General features: G+C 47.9%; 1 protein-coding gene across 8 annotated transcripts in view; it reads left to right on the top strand.

Annotated features, from left to right (window-relative positions):
- Positions 1-14,450, top strand: part of LOC139053092 (uncharacterized) — a 54,859-nt gene extending 40,409 nt beyond the window's left edge. For 7 of the 8 annotated variants that reach the window (XR_011510212.1, XM_070530243.1, XM_070530237.1 and 4 more), the window contains one exon: positions 14,030-14,164. Coding sequence is in view for 7 of the 8 variants with exons in the window: in XM_070530243.1 (XP_070386344.1) it covers positions 14,030-14,140 (111 nt within the window). In the remaining variant the exon portion in view is untranslated. Of the gene's footprint in view, positions 1-14,029 lie in introns of all 8 variants that reach the window. The other variant, XM_070530240.1, reaches the window with a different exon arrangement.
- The last annotated feature ends 2,319 nt before the right edge of the window (positions 14,451-16,769 follow it).

Below are 16,769 nucleotides of genomic sequence, written 5' to 3'. Positions count from 1 at the left end.
CAAGGCAACTTGTGAAAGTATGGCTGATACGGTGACCGGCATTCAAGCCTCTATCGCTTTCCTTTCTGAAAAGTATGATTCTATGCTCTCCACTGTGACAACTTATCAAACCGAAGTGTCTCAGCTACGGGCTCAAGTGGAGTCACTTTCCGGTACAGTCGCCCGTCAGGCTGAAATCCTAGACCAAACAACGATGCAATTAAATGAACTTGATCAATATGGCAGACATTGCAATTTCAAAATCCATGGCCTCCCTTTGAAGCCTGGTGAAGACTTGAAGTCCTTCATGTGCGACTTAGCTGGACAACTGCGCCTAAGTAACTTCCAGGAAGATGAAATTTGCAGGATACACCGTTTACCGACCGGGAATAAATCTAGCTCTAGCCCTCCTATCCTTGTGCAAGTACAGAACGCTTCAGTGAAAGAAAAATGGTTTCGTGCTCGGAAGTGTCTCTCGGATCTTGCTCAGCCGGAGAAGTTTCCTCGTCTGTTCTTCAACGAAAACTTGGCGTGGTTGAACCGGGAGCTTTCCCGGTTGGCCTGCTCAAAAGGAAAGGAAAATGGATATAAGTTCGTGTGGACGAGGAACGGAAAAGTTCTAGCAAGAAAATCTGAGGGAGCACCTTTCATTCGAGTTGAGAAATTCTCGGATTTGGATAGGATTGCCTAGACATGGCTGGCATAGAGAGTATGAAATACACTGATTTTGCGGATGTAAATAGTTTCTTTTCTGATGCCTCCACCAGCAGTTTCAAAGTTGCGCATGTAAACATTCGCAGCCTTCGGAAACACTGGAATCAGTTTTATGCCATCATTTCATCATCTCGCCTAACGTTCGATGCTTTTGTACTTACTGAAATTAATATTCCTGCCGAGAGCATTCCACAGTATTCATTGCCGGGTTTCCAAGGCTTCTCGTACACGCGTCCAAGCAGAAAAGGAGGAGGCATTGCAGTTTTTATAAGTAACAGATGGGCAGCTTCACAGTTTACGTTTTCCTTTTCCCAAGCTGAAGTGATATCGCTGCGCTTGAGCACACCTGTTTTTTCGGTGATTCTGTTATCGGTGTACCGACCTCCTAGTTTTAATGCGCGGCTTTTCTTATCCGAACTCGATTCCACATTGTCAACCTTATCGCTCGAGGAACACGTGTGTATCACAGGTGATATCAATATTGACCTTCTGCGTCCTACTGTAGGCTTGGTCGCAGATTACCTCGATAGCCTTTCCAAATGGGGCTTGGAATGCGTCATTTATGAAGCGACTCGTGAGGAATTTCTGGCTGGTAAGCTCACTGTGTCCTGCATTGATCACGTTATCGTTCGTGCTCAAAATCTAGCCATAAAATCCGCTATTGTAGAAATTAAGCTTGCTGACCACTATTTCGTTTGCGCCTCAATGAGTTATCCAGATACTGCGACAGCGCCCACATATTCTAAAAAACTAATTTCAGTGCTTGATCCGAAAATATTTGATAATCTGGTGGCTCAATATGACTGGCAATCTTTTTTAGCAATAGTCTCTCCTGCTGCCATATGTGATAAACTCGTGGAAGTGTTCAAAAACTTAAAAGATAGTGCTACCCGAACAATACATATCAAACAACGTAACGTGGATAACAAGTGGATGTCCAGGGCGTCTACCAACCGGGAAAACCGGGAAAACCGGGAATTCTCAGGGAATTTGAACAGTCTGGAAAAACTCAGGGAAAACTCAGGGAATTTGTGCTTCTATCAGGGAAAATTAGCTGTAACTTTATTGAAAGGGAACGAAAGTCGTGTTAATGCTGGCTGCAGTAACAGAGGAATCGCAACGAATCGTCATTGACGCCGTGTCATCGGCACGATGTATTGCCAGAGTAGTTAACGACCGATTTTCTAGACGCCCGATTTTTCGGACATGCCCGATAATTTGCACGGTTTTGCGGCACCACCACGTACTCCATATAGTCAATGTATATTGCCCCGACTGCAGGTCTGAAATGGCATTAATCAAAGCCGCCACCGCCGCTATTTTGATTATCTCGCCGCCTCGAACCGGCACTCTCGCAGGCAAATCCGCAAATCCGTAACCACCACCGCGGCAACGTCAGGTCTAGCTGCTTCTATGTTCGCTATTAAGCTTCTTGCCGTGCGGTGCCGTGTTTTTCATTGAAAGAATTCGCCGTTATCACCAATGGCACCGACTCCGCCTTTGTAATCCTAGCGATTGGCTTGGAAGCTCGCAGAGCACAGCGCGTTGCGTAATGCCAGTCTGCGAAAGTTAGCTTCGCCTCGGTACACTAGTGTTAGGCGGTGAAGCATAACAAGCGTGGGAAGGGGGCAATTGTCGCGGGACACAGTATACATTACTTAATTACACATGCGTGCACGTCGTCTTCTGTCACCGTACAAGCCCTGATATGCCTAAAACGCGTACTGGCAGGCCTTCAGAGCTTTTTGAGACGTGCCTGTGGTAATTTTAGCCCTTAAAGGCAGTTAAAGACATGCATTCATTTTTTTCAGACTGCCCGTTTTTTTTCAATTTTTTATTTGCGGCCCCTCGGAAGTCCAAGAAATCAAATGTTGACTGTACAACTGACCAAGAGGATGCTTCAGATGATCCATGTGGTGAAAGCGTGGTAGAAGGAGGATGAGAACAGAAAGGACCGACGCACTGAGGAATTAACGGGAAAGGAAGGGTGCCGCCACCTTTTTGAAGGAGCTTGAGCTTAAAAAACTAAGTGATGGCTGATGCTGAGACACAGGTGTCCCTCATCCAAACCAAAATAAATTGTTTATGCTGTGAAACCCAACACTGAGATGTTGTGTACGGGCTGAGAGTATGTCAGGACAGTTGAGGTTGACTACCCAGCTGCTGAGAAAGAACCTTAGTTGTGACAAAGTTCAGGACCTCATACAGATGAGCTTGCTATCAGTTGATAGAAATAGCTGATATTAAAAAAATATTTACTTATGTATGCATCTCCTTTTGATTCGTATTTGAAAATGTTCGACTCAATTTGGAATGGGCTTTGCCATTTCTTTCGCTGTGCATTTTACTAACACCTTCCTTCTGTTTTCTTTTTAAATAAAATATATATTACTCCTTACTATTCAAACTGGATTAAGTCATTTTTTTTTGTTTCAGCATGCTTACTAGAGAGTGACAGCATCGGGCAACGTGGTGTCAGCCTGTCTTGACATAAAGCAAAGATCTGACTCATTCAGGGAATTTGGAAATGTCAACTTGGTAGACACCCTGATAGTACATTATGAAGGCATTGTTATTAAAAGCACAAATCGAGCATTAGGAGCACGCATGCAGTTCCTTCTCATGCACAGGACTCTTCAGAGAGTGCAAATGATTGCTTGTAAAGTATGGCTACCTAAGCGGCGCAGCCTGCTCCACTACGCAAGTTCTCATGTTTTATGTCTATTCTGTGCGGCTGAAAATTCACCGTAATTTTGTTCCAATTTTATGTTTAATGGAGCACAGTTGACGTTTTGAGATATCCGAAAAATATTCACGCTTACGAATACTGACTATTTGATTTGTTATTCGAAAGTTTCTAATATTCGCACACTCATAATTCAAATTTGATTGTACTGTTTGATCCGCACCGATGGCACCGGCTGTTGGAACCTCAGTGCTGACGCCCGTTATTGCAACTGGGTCGCAAGCCCCAAGGGTAGCGTAGGCCTGGCGGCCTGGGGCACACTGGAAGCATCCGAAGGTCCCAGCAAAGCATGAGGCGACTGCTAACAGAACAACTTGTTTATTCTAGCATCGCAAAGAGCGGGCGGTCAGGTCGACCGAAGTAGAGAGACGGGAGAGCACGTTACTCAACAGCAGAAATCGGAGCCTCTCTCCTGGCGTCCGGGGGCAGCTGCTCTTATACTCTCGGAGTTGAGAGCAAGAGGGAAGGTCATGGGACGACACCACGTGACAGCGGCGACGGACGGACTGATAGACACGTTGGGACAAGGAGGTGACGCATCAGCCGGGCCGGCGCCGGACAGACCTCCTCGCTTCACACTGGGGGAGCTCCTCTCCCCGGCTGCCGCGCTTTGACAAGCGTGGGCACACACACACACACGCACACACAAAGACACGTGGCACTGAACATGCCGGGACGCGCTCGGCGGGGCGCGCTCGCGGCCGCTCCGAACGGGCCAAAATGTCCGCCGCTTGGAACGAAGCTCCGGCGTACGTTGCATCCGCGCTGGCTTTACCGCGCGTCGTAGGCGAAACATAACAGACCGCCCCGCCGGGGGAGGGAGATCCCGATGGTCAGGGGACTGCATCCGCTGTCCGGAGGGATGTCGCTCGATGATGCTCATAACCGAAGTCGGTCGTCCCTCGGCGTTTCTTGAGCGCAGCGCACCGAGAAGGCCTCGTTCTCACGTTCAGGTTCACAGAGGACACTGCAAAGTGACTTCGGGAGAGTTCTCATTTTTCTCTCGTTCCCAGCAAGCGTTAGAACTACGCCGAAACTCAGCCGCTCAGTCAGCAAGCACGGCACAACCCTCACTAAGCCATGCCAGGCTCTTTCCCCTTTAATACTACTGCCTAGTTCCTTACAGTAGTCTAGCAGCACTCAGAACGCGTCCACAAATTGGAAAATTGCACTAGAAAGCACATCATCACTTTGAAACACTACACAAAAGCAATATGTTAAAAATCCTGCCTCAGGAAGAAAAACATCAATAACAAACAATTTTGAGGCTGATTCCCACGTTAGGGGCTTCGACTTAAGCCATCGGCGTTACCGTTGAGACTCCCCTTTTTGTAACGCACCTCAAAGGAATATTGTTGCAAAGCGAGGCTCCAGCGCAGGAGGCGGCCATTTTTGGGAGAGATGGTCTGCAGCCATTGGAGAGGGCAGTGATCCGTCTCAATGATAAACCTCGAGCCGGCTAGGTAGCATGACAATTTCTGAACGGGCCACACGAGACCCGCATACTCTTTCTCGGTGGCGCTGTACGCCTGCTCACGACTGGTCAGCTTACGACTAGCATACAGGATGAGGTGTTCTACTTCTCCATTTTCCCGTTGGCACAGTACAACGCCCATGCCTCGCTCACTAGCATCGCACTGAACAACGAACCCTTTGGTGTAGTCGGGCCATCGTAGCACAGGCTGGCTTGTTAGGGCGCTCTTTAGGGCGTTAAAAGCTCTTTCCTTGGTCTCGTCCCAGACGACTGTTTGCGGCTCTGTCTTTCTTAGAGCATCCGTCAGGGGAGCCGCGATATCAGAGTACCTGGGGATGTACCTCTGATAGTAGCCGGCGACACCTAAGAACGACCGAATATCGGTCTTCGTGCGCGGTTGCGGAAAGTCTCACACAGCGGCCACCTTTATTTCAGACGGGCGGCGACGACCCCGACCAATCACGTGACCAAGGTAGACAACCTCGGCCTGTGCTAACTGGCACTTGGGAGCCTTGACTGTCAAGCCCGCTTCGCGCAGGCGGGTTAGCACTGCCCGCAAGTGTGCCATATGCTCAGACCAGGATGCGGAGAATATCACTACGTCGTCTAAATACGGTAAAGCGAATTCTTGCTGTCCCCGCAACACTTTATCCATGAGGCTTGAAAAACAGTATGGCGCGTTCTTCAAACCAAAACTCAACACTTTAGGACGGAATGTTCCCATTGGTGAAATGAACGCCGCATACCTACTAGCCTCTTCTGTAAGTGGAACCTGCCAATAACCCCTGACAAGATCTAGGGTGGAAATACACTGAGCGCTACTAACTTTCTCAAGGCGCTCCTCGATGTTAGGGATCGGATAAATTTGATCTTTAGTTATGGAATTTAGCCTGCGGTAGTCGACACAAGGACGAGGTTCCTTGCCCGGTACCTCAACTAAAATCAAAGGGGAGGTATAATCACTCTCACCCGCCTCAATAACACCGAGCTGTAGCATCTTCTTTACCTCAGCCTCCATAATATCGTGCTGGCGGGGTGACTCCCGGTACGCCTTGGATCGTACTGGCTCTGGGGAGGTAAGTTCTATATCATGGGTAAGGACAGAAGTCCTACCAGGCCTCTCAGAGAACTGACCTTGAAACTCTTGTAAGAGCTGGCGCAGTTCGGTTTTCTGCTCAGGCGACAGCGGTGCTTTACTGATTAAGTCACTAATGACTTGATCGGTGTCTTCCCTGTTCGTCACTGAGCCTAGTCCCGGAAGCTCTTCGGGAGCGTTTACCATCATACACACTACTGCTTCCCGTTGCTTATAGGGTTTGAGCAGATTACAGTGGTAAACTTGCTGTGCTTTCCGTTTTCCTGGCAGACTCACCACGTAGTTAACGTCCGACAGTTTTTGAACAATTTGTGCTGGGCCCTCCCACTGCACGTCGAGTTTGTTTTTTAGCGATGTGCGCAATATCATGACCTCATCGCCCACCTCAAAACGACGGGCCCGGGCTGTCCGATCATAATAAACTTTGGCCTTCTGCTGGGCCTTTGCCATTGCTTCACCTGACAACTCCTGTGCCCTTCTTAAGCGTTCGAGGAGCTTAAGCACGTACTCCACCACGACTGGGTCGTCGCCCCTGCCTTCCCACGATTCTCGAAGCATGCGAAGCGGAGACCGAAGCGAGCGACCGTACACCAGCTCAGCTGGCGAAAACCCCGTAGCCGCATGCGGCGCGGTCCGTAATGCAAACATTGCCCCGGGCAGACACAGCTCCCAGTCAGTTTGATGTTCAAAACACAATGCTCTCAACATGCGCTTCATGACGGAGTGGAGCTTCTCAACGGAATTCGACTGGGGGTGGTGCACTGAGCTGTGTAGCAGCTTTACCCCGCACCTTTCGAGAAAGGCCGTCGTCAAAGTGCTAGTAAACACTGTGCCCTGATCTGATTGGATTTCCGCAGGAAAACCAACTCGCGCAAATATGGACAGTAGTGCATTGACTATCTCAACTGAGCTGAGTTCTTTAAGCGGCACTGCTTCAGGGAACTTTGTCGCTGGGCAGATCACAGTCAAAATGTGTCTGTACCCCGTGGCTGTTACCGGCAGAGGTCCCACTGTATCAATAACGAGCCGTCTAAAAGGCTCCGTAATGATAGGTACCAACTTCAACGGCGCCCTCGATTTGTCCCCTGGTTTGCCCACCCGCTGACAGGTGTCGCATGTCTTCACAAAGTGGTCTGCGTCCCGAAAACACCCTGGCCAATAGTACTCTTGCAAGAGACGGTCCTTAGTTTTCTTAACTCCTAGGTGTCCGGACCACGAACCCCCATGCGACAAGCGCAACAGATCCTGACGATAGCACTGAGGCACGATCAGCTGATTGAACTCCACTCCCCTGCGGTCTACATACTTCCGGTACAGGACCCCACCTCTTTCCACAAAGCGAGCATTTTTCTTGGCGATACCTTCCTTGACAATGCAGCGTATGTTTTCTAGGCTGCCATCCTTCTTTTGCTCGGCTATCAAAGCCGACCGGCTGACTTTTAGCAACCTATTAAGTCCGTCTGACGTAGGCGCAATGAGCAAATCTGCAGATAGCTCTTCTAACTTTCCCGCATCGGGAATTTCCTCTCCAGTATCTGGTGCCTTTAACGCTACAGGCTAAATTTTATTCAGTTCGGGCGTGCTCTGAATATCACCTTGCTGCGCCTCTGACCCTTTCTCATCGTTCGACAACGTCGGCCCCGCAACTACCGCCTTTGCAGCGAGCTCCCGAACCTTCGATCTGGTTAAGGCCTGAACGCTAGCCTCACCAAACAAAAGCCCCTTCTCGCGCAGGAGGTGATCGGACCTGTTCGAAAATAGGTACGGGTACTGGGGGGGCAGCATAGATGACACTGCCGCCTCCGTCTCAAGTGCTCCGAAAGGTCCTTCAATAAGCACTTTTGCTACGGGCAGACACACGCTATGAGCTTCCATGGCTTGCTTGATCCATGCGCACTCGCCCGTGAACATATCGGGTTCTACGTAAGAAGGGTGAACTACATCCATCGTAGCTGCGGAATCGCGAAGCACTCGGCACTCCTTCCCGTTCACGAGGAGGTCTCGCATGTAAGGCTCGAGAAGCTTCATGTTCTCGTCAGTGCTGCATAATGACAAAAACACTACTTTTGCTTTTGTTTCCGGACACTGCGCCGAAAAGTGACCCGGCTTCTGGCACGTATAACACACGCGCGCTTGCCTCGTCTCGAACCGCTTTCTGCGTTCGGCTTCGGCTGCCGCCGTCTCCTTACGTTCGGTCGGACTGCTTTCACTCGCATCCGCAGTACGTGTGTCCCCCTTTGCTCTCATGGGCGTGAACTTCGGCCTCTCGAACTTAGAGCCAAATTCACCCTTTTGACCGTCCTTAGCTCCGCGAGCCCGACGCGTCACAAACTCTTCGGCTAGCTCAGCGGCTCTAGCCACCGTACTAAGGTCTGGCCTATCCAAGACCCAGTACCGCACGTTCTCAGGTAACCGACTATAAAACTGTTCCAGCCCGAAACACTGCAGAACTTTCTCGTGGTCACCAAACGCTTTCTCTTCTTTGAGCCACTCCTGCATGTTTGACATAAGCCTGTAGGCAAACTCTGTATACGACTCACTTTTGCCTTTCTCATTTTCTCGAAACTTCCGTCGGAACGCCTCCGCGGACAGCCTGTACTTTTTTAGCAGACTCGATTTCACTTTGTCGAAATCCTCTGCCTCCTCTCTCTCCAAGCGAGCGACTACGTCGGCCGCCTCGCCGGGTAACAAAGTGAGCAAGCGCTGTGGCCACGTTTCCCGAGAGAACCCCTGCTTCTCGCACGTTCGCTCAAAGTTAACCAGGAACAAACCAATGTCCTCTCCAAGCTTAAACGGCCGCATCAGGTCAGTCATTTTAAACAATACTCGTTCTCCTGCACCGTGTGCCTGACTTCCATTACGAGCGCGTTCCATCTCCACCTCGAGACGCTTCATTTCCAAAGCGTGTTGACGGTCACGCTCTTCTTTTTCTTTCTTGTTTCGTTCTTTTCGTTCAAGCTCATCTCTCTCTCTCTGTTCTTTACGTTCAAGCTCATCTTTTTGCTCTTTAAGTTCGCGACGCGCTCCTGTCTTTTTGCAGTCTCCCTCTCCTCAATGGTCTCAAGGCATTCCGACAGCTCGTCATCCTCAGCTCCTAACTCAAGAATAACCCTTAGCAGTTCTGGTTTTCTGAGTTTGTCTGAGACATCCAGACCCAACTCTCTTGCAAGCTCCAACAATTTCGGTTTGCGCAACGACTTCAAATCCATGGCTGCTCTGAATGCTGCTTTCTCTACTGCCTACTATTGTCTTGCCGCAACTAACCCGGCAGCAACGACAACCACAATTACCAGCTCTGTTTCTGACACTAACAAAAGCCTGGCAAAACTCAGAAGAAGAAAGTCCCGCACTCACCAAACCTCGCAGCCAAGATTTCAGCGCAGTCGTTCCGCTGCAGGCAACCAGTCATCACACAGGGCTCGTTGCACTGCTCCCGGATGGTCGTTGTGCTGCTCAGCATACAGTCAACCGCATTTCTTCGCTGCTGGCCTCCGTTGTCGCGATCTCACCGCTGGCAACCAGATGTTTGATCCGCACCGATGGCACCGGCTGTTGGAACCTCAGTGCTGACGCCCGTTATTGCAACTGGGTCGCAAGCCCCAAGGGTAGCGTAGGCCTGGCGGCCTGGGGCACACTGGAAGCATCCGAAGGTCCCAGCAAAGCATGAGGCGACTGCTAACAGAACAACTTGTTTATTCTAGCATCGCAAAGAGCGGGCGGTCAGGTCGACCGAAGTAGAGAGACAGGAGAGCACGTTACTCAACAGCAGAAATCGGAGCCTCTCTCCTGGCGTCCGGGGGCAGCTGCTCTTATACTCTCGGAGTTGAGAGCAAGAGGGAAGGTCATGGGACGACACCACGTGACAGCGGCGACGGACGGACTGATAGACACGTTGGGACAAGGAGGTGACGCATCAGCCGGGCCGGCGCCGGACAGACCTCCTCGCTTCACACTGGGGGAGCTCCTCTCCCCGGCTGCCGCGCTTTGACAAGCGTGGGCACACACACACGCACACACAAAGACACGTGGCACTGAACATGCCGGGACGCGCTCGGCGGGGCGCGCTCGCGGCCGCTCCGAACGGGCCAAAATGTCCGCCGCTTGGAACGAAGCTCCGGCGTACGTTGCATCCGCGCTGGCTTTACCGCGTGTCGTAGGCGAAACGTAACAGTACGTAGGTGAGTTTTCAAGCATGTTTGCTTGGGAGTCTGTGGAGAAGCTTTCGGTGAACATTTTCAAACAAAAACCAGTGTCGTTCAAAAATGGCAGATGGCGAAGGTATCTGCGGCAGCCTTAAAGGAATAGGCATCAGCGGCTGATCAGTTCAAGGGCCTTGCCACTAGGGTGATGGTTCCGCACGTTTTACAGAGTCCCAGACGCTAGTCCTGGACGAAAACCCAGAGGGCGTCTTGTATTCTGCTACGTTTGAAAGCTGTTCTGCGTTTTCAAAACAAAACCGAAAGCATATAACGAAGACGCTCAAAAACTGTGCTGCCGTTTTCCTGTCATTGTTGTTGTCGCTTTTAGGATTGTAGACTGCACGGCAGAGAATGGGAAGTATAAAGGAATGTGAAAATTATGAATGTTTTTTTTCTTTTCAACTTTTTCTGTGCTAAAGAAAGAAAAAAAAAAAGAACAAGAAAAAGTTTTTTTCCCAATCTTTCTTTATTTATTCCCAGTCTTTACATTTCTAATCACAATGCGCTAAAATCTGTACGATGCAAAGTGCATGATTTGTGCACACATTTGTGGGAGTGATAATTGTGATAAAAAGAGTGATGATGAACGCCCAACAGGAATCGAACCACGGAGATATCAGCCATGCATGAATCTTTGAACTCTTTTCTAGTCCAGTTATTCCTGTAGGAATTGTAATGTGTTGCGTGAAATATTTGGCATCGAGAAGAACAAACAAAACTATTTTAAAAAATGTAAGATTCAGCAATGCCATTTACAGAATTTCTCGACTTTGTGCTGATGAATATGCTCTCATTGAACTTTCACGAGTGTATGTGTTGCATCATGCAAAGGTTAGGCCTATGTCTTTTGTTTTTGGAGTCTCCAAGTAATCTCTGGTGACATTTCACACCATTACTATTGTGAATTGAGAAATTTGAAGAACCACGTGCTGCTTACAACACAATTCAAGTTTTTGGCAGGTCATGACAAAAAAAGAAAAAAAAAACTTCGATTCATTGCCGAGAACTCCAGCAGCTTTTATCATTAAGATGTATGTAACATAGAATTGTTACTTTAATGAGAAAAATTGCACCAGATAGGTTTAAGAAACCAAGTACAGTTGAATCTGGGTAGAACTGTAGGATTCCTACAACAAGGAACTTTGTTAAATTGCAATTTCATTAAATTGAGGTTTCTACGTCCTGGCAGCAAAGTTACTCTACAGCTTCTTAGAACAGTCCTGCTGGATCATGCTTTGTCAGTAAGCGCATACAAACAAAATTCTGTAGGAACTTTACTTTTTAATTATGAAATCAAAAGTACTGACACAGGTTGTAGAGATTGAATTGGAAAAGGGGAAAAAAAAAGGAAATGTTGATGACAAATTCTACTGGCAAGAAATTCCAAAGAAAAAGTTGTAAAAAATTACATCGCAAAGGTGACTGCATGTTCGACGCGTTGAACATCGAAGGAGACATTTGTCAAAGTCAATATATTTTTTTTATGCACTACAGAACAGGGTACTGAACCAGAAGTGAAAACCAGAACGTTTCAATTTATTTCACTCCGGAGTGAAACTTAAAGGAAAATAAAACAGTTTTCGGTTCAGGATGGCCGCCCCTTCTGGACTTTCAATCCATGCATTGCCTGCACTTGTGGCTCAACTATGCTTACCTCATTTGTAAATACAAACTCTATCATCCTGTGATTTTAAAAGTAGCAGCACCGTTAGTATGATTTTCAGTATACAGCATTGCGTCGGTGTTTAATGTGACAATGTTTGCATCGCATCCAACGCGTGGGCTCACCAGACTGTGATGTGTGCAAAGCACTTGAAGTGGAGCACATATAATCATAGTAATAATCAATCAATCATTTATTTACCATGCCCAGGAACAACCATGAGAATCATATATTAAAAAAGGGGGGCGGGAATAAACAGCAGGGGAATATAAATTTAAAAAAATGAGTAAAAAGAACACTCTTGAAAAATGTGCATAAAGGAAGGCACAAAGTCAATATAAAAGAAAAAGGAGGAGAAAGGCATTTGACAAGTATGTAAAACTATGACAGAATAACTCAAAGCTCGGAAAAGACCAGTGACAGTGAGTTGTCAAAACTATCAAGATCATGAAAATAAGAATTATAAGGGCCCTGTATTCTGTAGCTGGTTGAGTGTTGGTGACGACAGGCAGGAACGTGGAAAGGTCTATGTTCTCAGGTGATCTTGCGCGGCGTACGAAACGATACAACTGAGGAGTTCAGGGCTGTTGAGGATGCCATGAAGGAGTTTGAGAAGAAACAGAAGGTCAGCACAATTACTTTCGTAGTGAAGTAAGGGCAATGACAACAATCCAACAGTGCTAATAATAATAATAATCCCACTCCTGATTCCATATCACGTGGCGTTACTGTCAGGCCGTGCTGGCAGTCGACGAAGGTGTGGAGCATGCGAGACGACAAGCACACCTCTTTGACAACCAAATGTCAAGTGTTTTATTCTTCACGCGCTCCACAGCTCGTGCCCAGAGGGCAGCACTGGTCAGCTGATATGTGGCGACCACTACAGCTTTATAGGCCTATTAGCTTACTCCCAGTGTTATATACAGTATTTACCAAAATTATCTCCAATAGAATAAGGGCAATACTGGACTTCAGTCAACCAAGGGAACAGGCGGGCTTCATTAGGCGGGATTCAGTAGAGAATTCGGGATTCAGTAGGCGGGATTCAGTAGAGAACGGGCTTCATCAGGCGGGATTCAGTAGAGATACCAGCACTCACAGAGGCATTGTGTAATCAAGGAGTACAGACTGCTTACGTAAATATCTTGGAAAATATCTACAGAGATTTCACAGCCACCTTAATTCTACACAAGAAAAGTAGGAAGATACTTATAAAGAAAGGAGTTGGACAAGGGGACACAATCGCAAATGCTATTCACTCTGTGCTTGAAAGAAATACTCAAGCTATTATACTGAGAAAGTTTAGGAGTAAGGATTGATGGCGAATACCTCAGCAACCTTCGGTTTGCCGACAACATTGTTCCATTCAGCAACACTGCAGATGAGTTGCAACAAATGATTGAGGACCTTAAAAGCGAGAGTGTAAGAGTAGGGCTGAAGATTAATATGCAGAAGACAAAGATAATGTTGAATAACCAGGCAAGGGAACAAGAATTCAGGATTTCCAATCGGCCTCTAGAGTCTGTGAAGGAGTGCGTTTACCTAGGTCAACTAATCACAGGAAACCCTGACCAGGAGAAGGAAATTCACAGAATAAAAATGAGTTGTATCGCATACCGCAGACATTGTGAGCTCCTGACTGGAAGCTTACCATTATCATTGAAAAGGAAGGTATACAATCAGTGCATTTTACCGGTCCTGACATATGGGGTAGACTTGGAGACGGACAAAGAAGCTTGAGAACAAGTTAAGGACTGCGCAAAGAGTGATGGAACGAAGAATGCTAGGCATAACTTTAAGAGACAGAAAGAGAGCGGTTGGAATCGGAGAGCAAACGGGTATCGACAACATTCTAATTGACATGAAGAGAAAGAAATGGCGCTGGGCACGTCATGTAATGTGTAGAGTAGATAACCGTTGGACCATTATAGTGACAGAATGGGTACCAAGAGAAGGGAAGCGCACTAGAGGACGACAGAAGATTAGGTGGTGCGACGAAATTAGGAAATTTGCGGGTGCTAGTTGGAATAGGTTGGTGCACGACAGGGGTACTTGGAGATCGCGGGGAGAGGCCTTCGTCCTGCAGTGGACGTAAAATAGGCTGGTGATGATGATGATGAACATGCAAATAGACAATGTATTGCTCCATCTTTTCCAGGCCACTCATGCGTCTGGGAGCTCCCGACAATGGGTCCCAAGACTTGGACCGTCTTTGTCTACATCATCGTCTTCATATGCATCATGTGTGCCATGCCAATTGTCATCGTAGGGCTGTTGTGGCTTAAACGTAGGATACGTATTTTCAGGTCCAGGGGATCTTCCGACGGAGTTGGGCTTATCAACATTTAGCCACAGTATGTTTGGCATTTATTTTTCTTTCTTTTTTTATGGGCACTTAATCTTGTCTGGCCAGTGCCAACGTTTTATTGTTCACTAGTTGCATCTTTTACAATTTTTACCTTTGCACACCTTTATTTGTTGCTGCTTTTAACCTCAATTTTACCTGGACGTATTTTCAAACATTTACATTGTGACTAGGAACGCATTTTGTACTGCAATAAAGGTGGTCTGTTACATTCTGTGTTGTTCAGCTTGCATATATCCCTGGAAAGGGCCCCACACCAGGTATGGATGTTGCAAAGAGACAAGTGCGGTGTTCAGACCACATGGTGATGTCTTCATCACCAAAGTATTATGCAGCTGTAAACTGAGAACAGCTGAAAATTCGAAGAAAATCCCATGCACCCTTCTTTTCAGGAAGCCAGCCTCGCTACCTTCACAGACGACGTCACCTGCAGCGTACAGGTAGCCAGCAATAGCACAAGGAACACTGGTATTTCCGTGAGATTCAGAGGTAACAAAATTTGCAGAAATGAGCTACACAGCAAGAAAAAAAAACTAGCCCCAGCTTAGCACTGCCAGCTCTCTAGAGTCTGCAATTGCATACTTGGAATGTGACAATTGTGACGTCTCGACAGCCAAGCGTACGTGCATCGCAGGCGAGCTTGTATGCTCATTCATTGCAGTGACTTTTATATAGTACTCCGTGTCTTTGACGAAACAGATTTTAATGCGACAGCGTTAAGGAGCTCGTGTTGCAGAAAACCTGGTGTCGGCGGCGTTGGCCGTGAGCGATAAATCCCGGGAGGCACTTCATAAATAAAAAACAACTTGAAAGATAGGCTGGGTGGGAATCGAACCAGGGTCTCCGGAGTGCGACACGGAGACGCTACCACTCAACCACGAGTTCGATGGTTCAAAGCGGTACAAAAGCGCCTCAAGTGAATGCGTTGTTGCCTTAGAAACGTGTCGTAGAAAGTTATACTGCGGTGTATATCGGTAATTATGAGCGTGTAACTTGCAGAAGTCGCAGTTACACGAGTAGCAAAGTACGTATCCGCTACATTTGTTCTGCGCACACGCAGAGCCATCTTGCGGCAAACACAAAAGACCCCCTCCTCGGTATGCGCGGCACTGCCCCAACACGTGGCGCGCCACTCGCCCGCTTCTCCCCTTTGGGCCGTGCGGGGATCGGTGCGAGGATGCCCCACCACCCTTGCGTTTAATAAGTTTTCTCGCTCTCTCCCCTTTCAACTTCCAGCGTGCGTCACTCGAACCCTCTGTTTAGGCGACGCGGCTCCTCCTTCCGCTTACAGCACGATTCCTATGTGCAGCGTTCCATGCGGGACGCCTCTTAGTGATGCCGTAGCGCCTCTGGTGGGAAGGCGTCCCCTGCGATGTGTGCCGAGCTGCTTCCGAGGAGTCATGCGTCTGCGTGGTGCTCCCAAGTGAGATAGACAATGATCCCACCAAGGCGTCAGCCCCATGATCGCGTCGGCCTTCATGGCGCGTTGCGGCCCGGCTGTCCGTGCTGATCGCGGCGTTTGGCTCGCGTAGATCGTTTCACCCTCCGAGACACCGAGTTCTTTGGTTCGTTCCGCTTGCTCAGACACACATTTCGTTGCCATGCCGAACTCTGCGTTGCTCGGCGCTCACCGCGTGATTGGTGGGTGCAAAGTCCGATGCGGGGCACCTCATAAGTGATCGCTGCGCTGTAGCGCATTGTCTTACACCCCTTGGCGGGTCGACGGGAACGCTCTCGCGTTCCACTCTTGAAGGCGAAGCTTAAACGTCCTACAATTTTTGTGCACAATGGGATGCGTGTGCTCAAAACACCTCAAGTTTTCCTTTAGGTACCTCCAGACACCCACATTCCTGTGCTCAGCAGTGTAACCCACTGAGAGATTGTCCACATAATAAATTGCTTTGCCTATGTCCATGAAACAGAATTTGTCAACCTGCCAAAAGGAAGGGCATGAATGGCTGAAAATTGATGAGCTCCTTCATGGAGTTCCTCCATGCATCAAACTGGTGCCTCCATGCAACAACCACGGTGCTCCTGTAGCAGAATTGTTCAAGACACTTGCCACCTGCATCTGTCTTGCTTCCCGTAGACTCCATTAACCATTGTTAACCCTGTATATTGAATAGAATTGGAAGTCCTATAAATCTGAAGCTAAATGTGCAATAAGCATGCCATAGTTTTCACAATAGCAAGGACTGGTCGATTTGTAGTATTTTGAAGTTTCGAATATTCACACATCCCTTCTTTCGAGATACAATTCCTCCACTTTGCGGATGAATGCAGAACTTATTTGCCAAAATTATGTTTGTGGCATCGTGGAGATTACTGCATAAGTCGACAGGCATAGATAGAGCCCAATAAGTGTGTTCAGATAACAGATTTGCTTTTGTGACTTCCCGCATGTATGCATAGAAATTTCAGTGTCTGTAACAGTAGTAAATTTTTTTTAAACATTTAAGGCCACTGGATGCAGTGATCAAAATGCCACCATCACGTTAGACAGAGCAGTTGTACCTGAACATTGTGCTATAAC

The sequence above is a fragment of the Dermacentor albipictus genome, unplaced genomic scaffold (genome assembly GCF_038994185.2).
Source record: "Dermacentor albipictus isolate Rhodes 1998 colony unplaced genomic scaffold, USDA_Dalb.pri_finalv2 scaffold_68, whole genome shotgun sequence".
Lineage (NCBI taxonomy): Eukaryota > Metazoa > Arthropoda > Arachnida > Ixodida > Ixodidae > Dermacentor > Dermacentor albipictus.
This window is presented reverse-complemented; position numbering and strand designations above follow the sequence as displayed.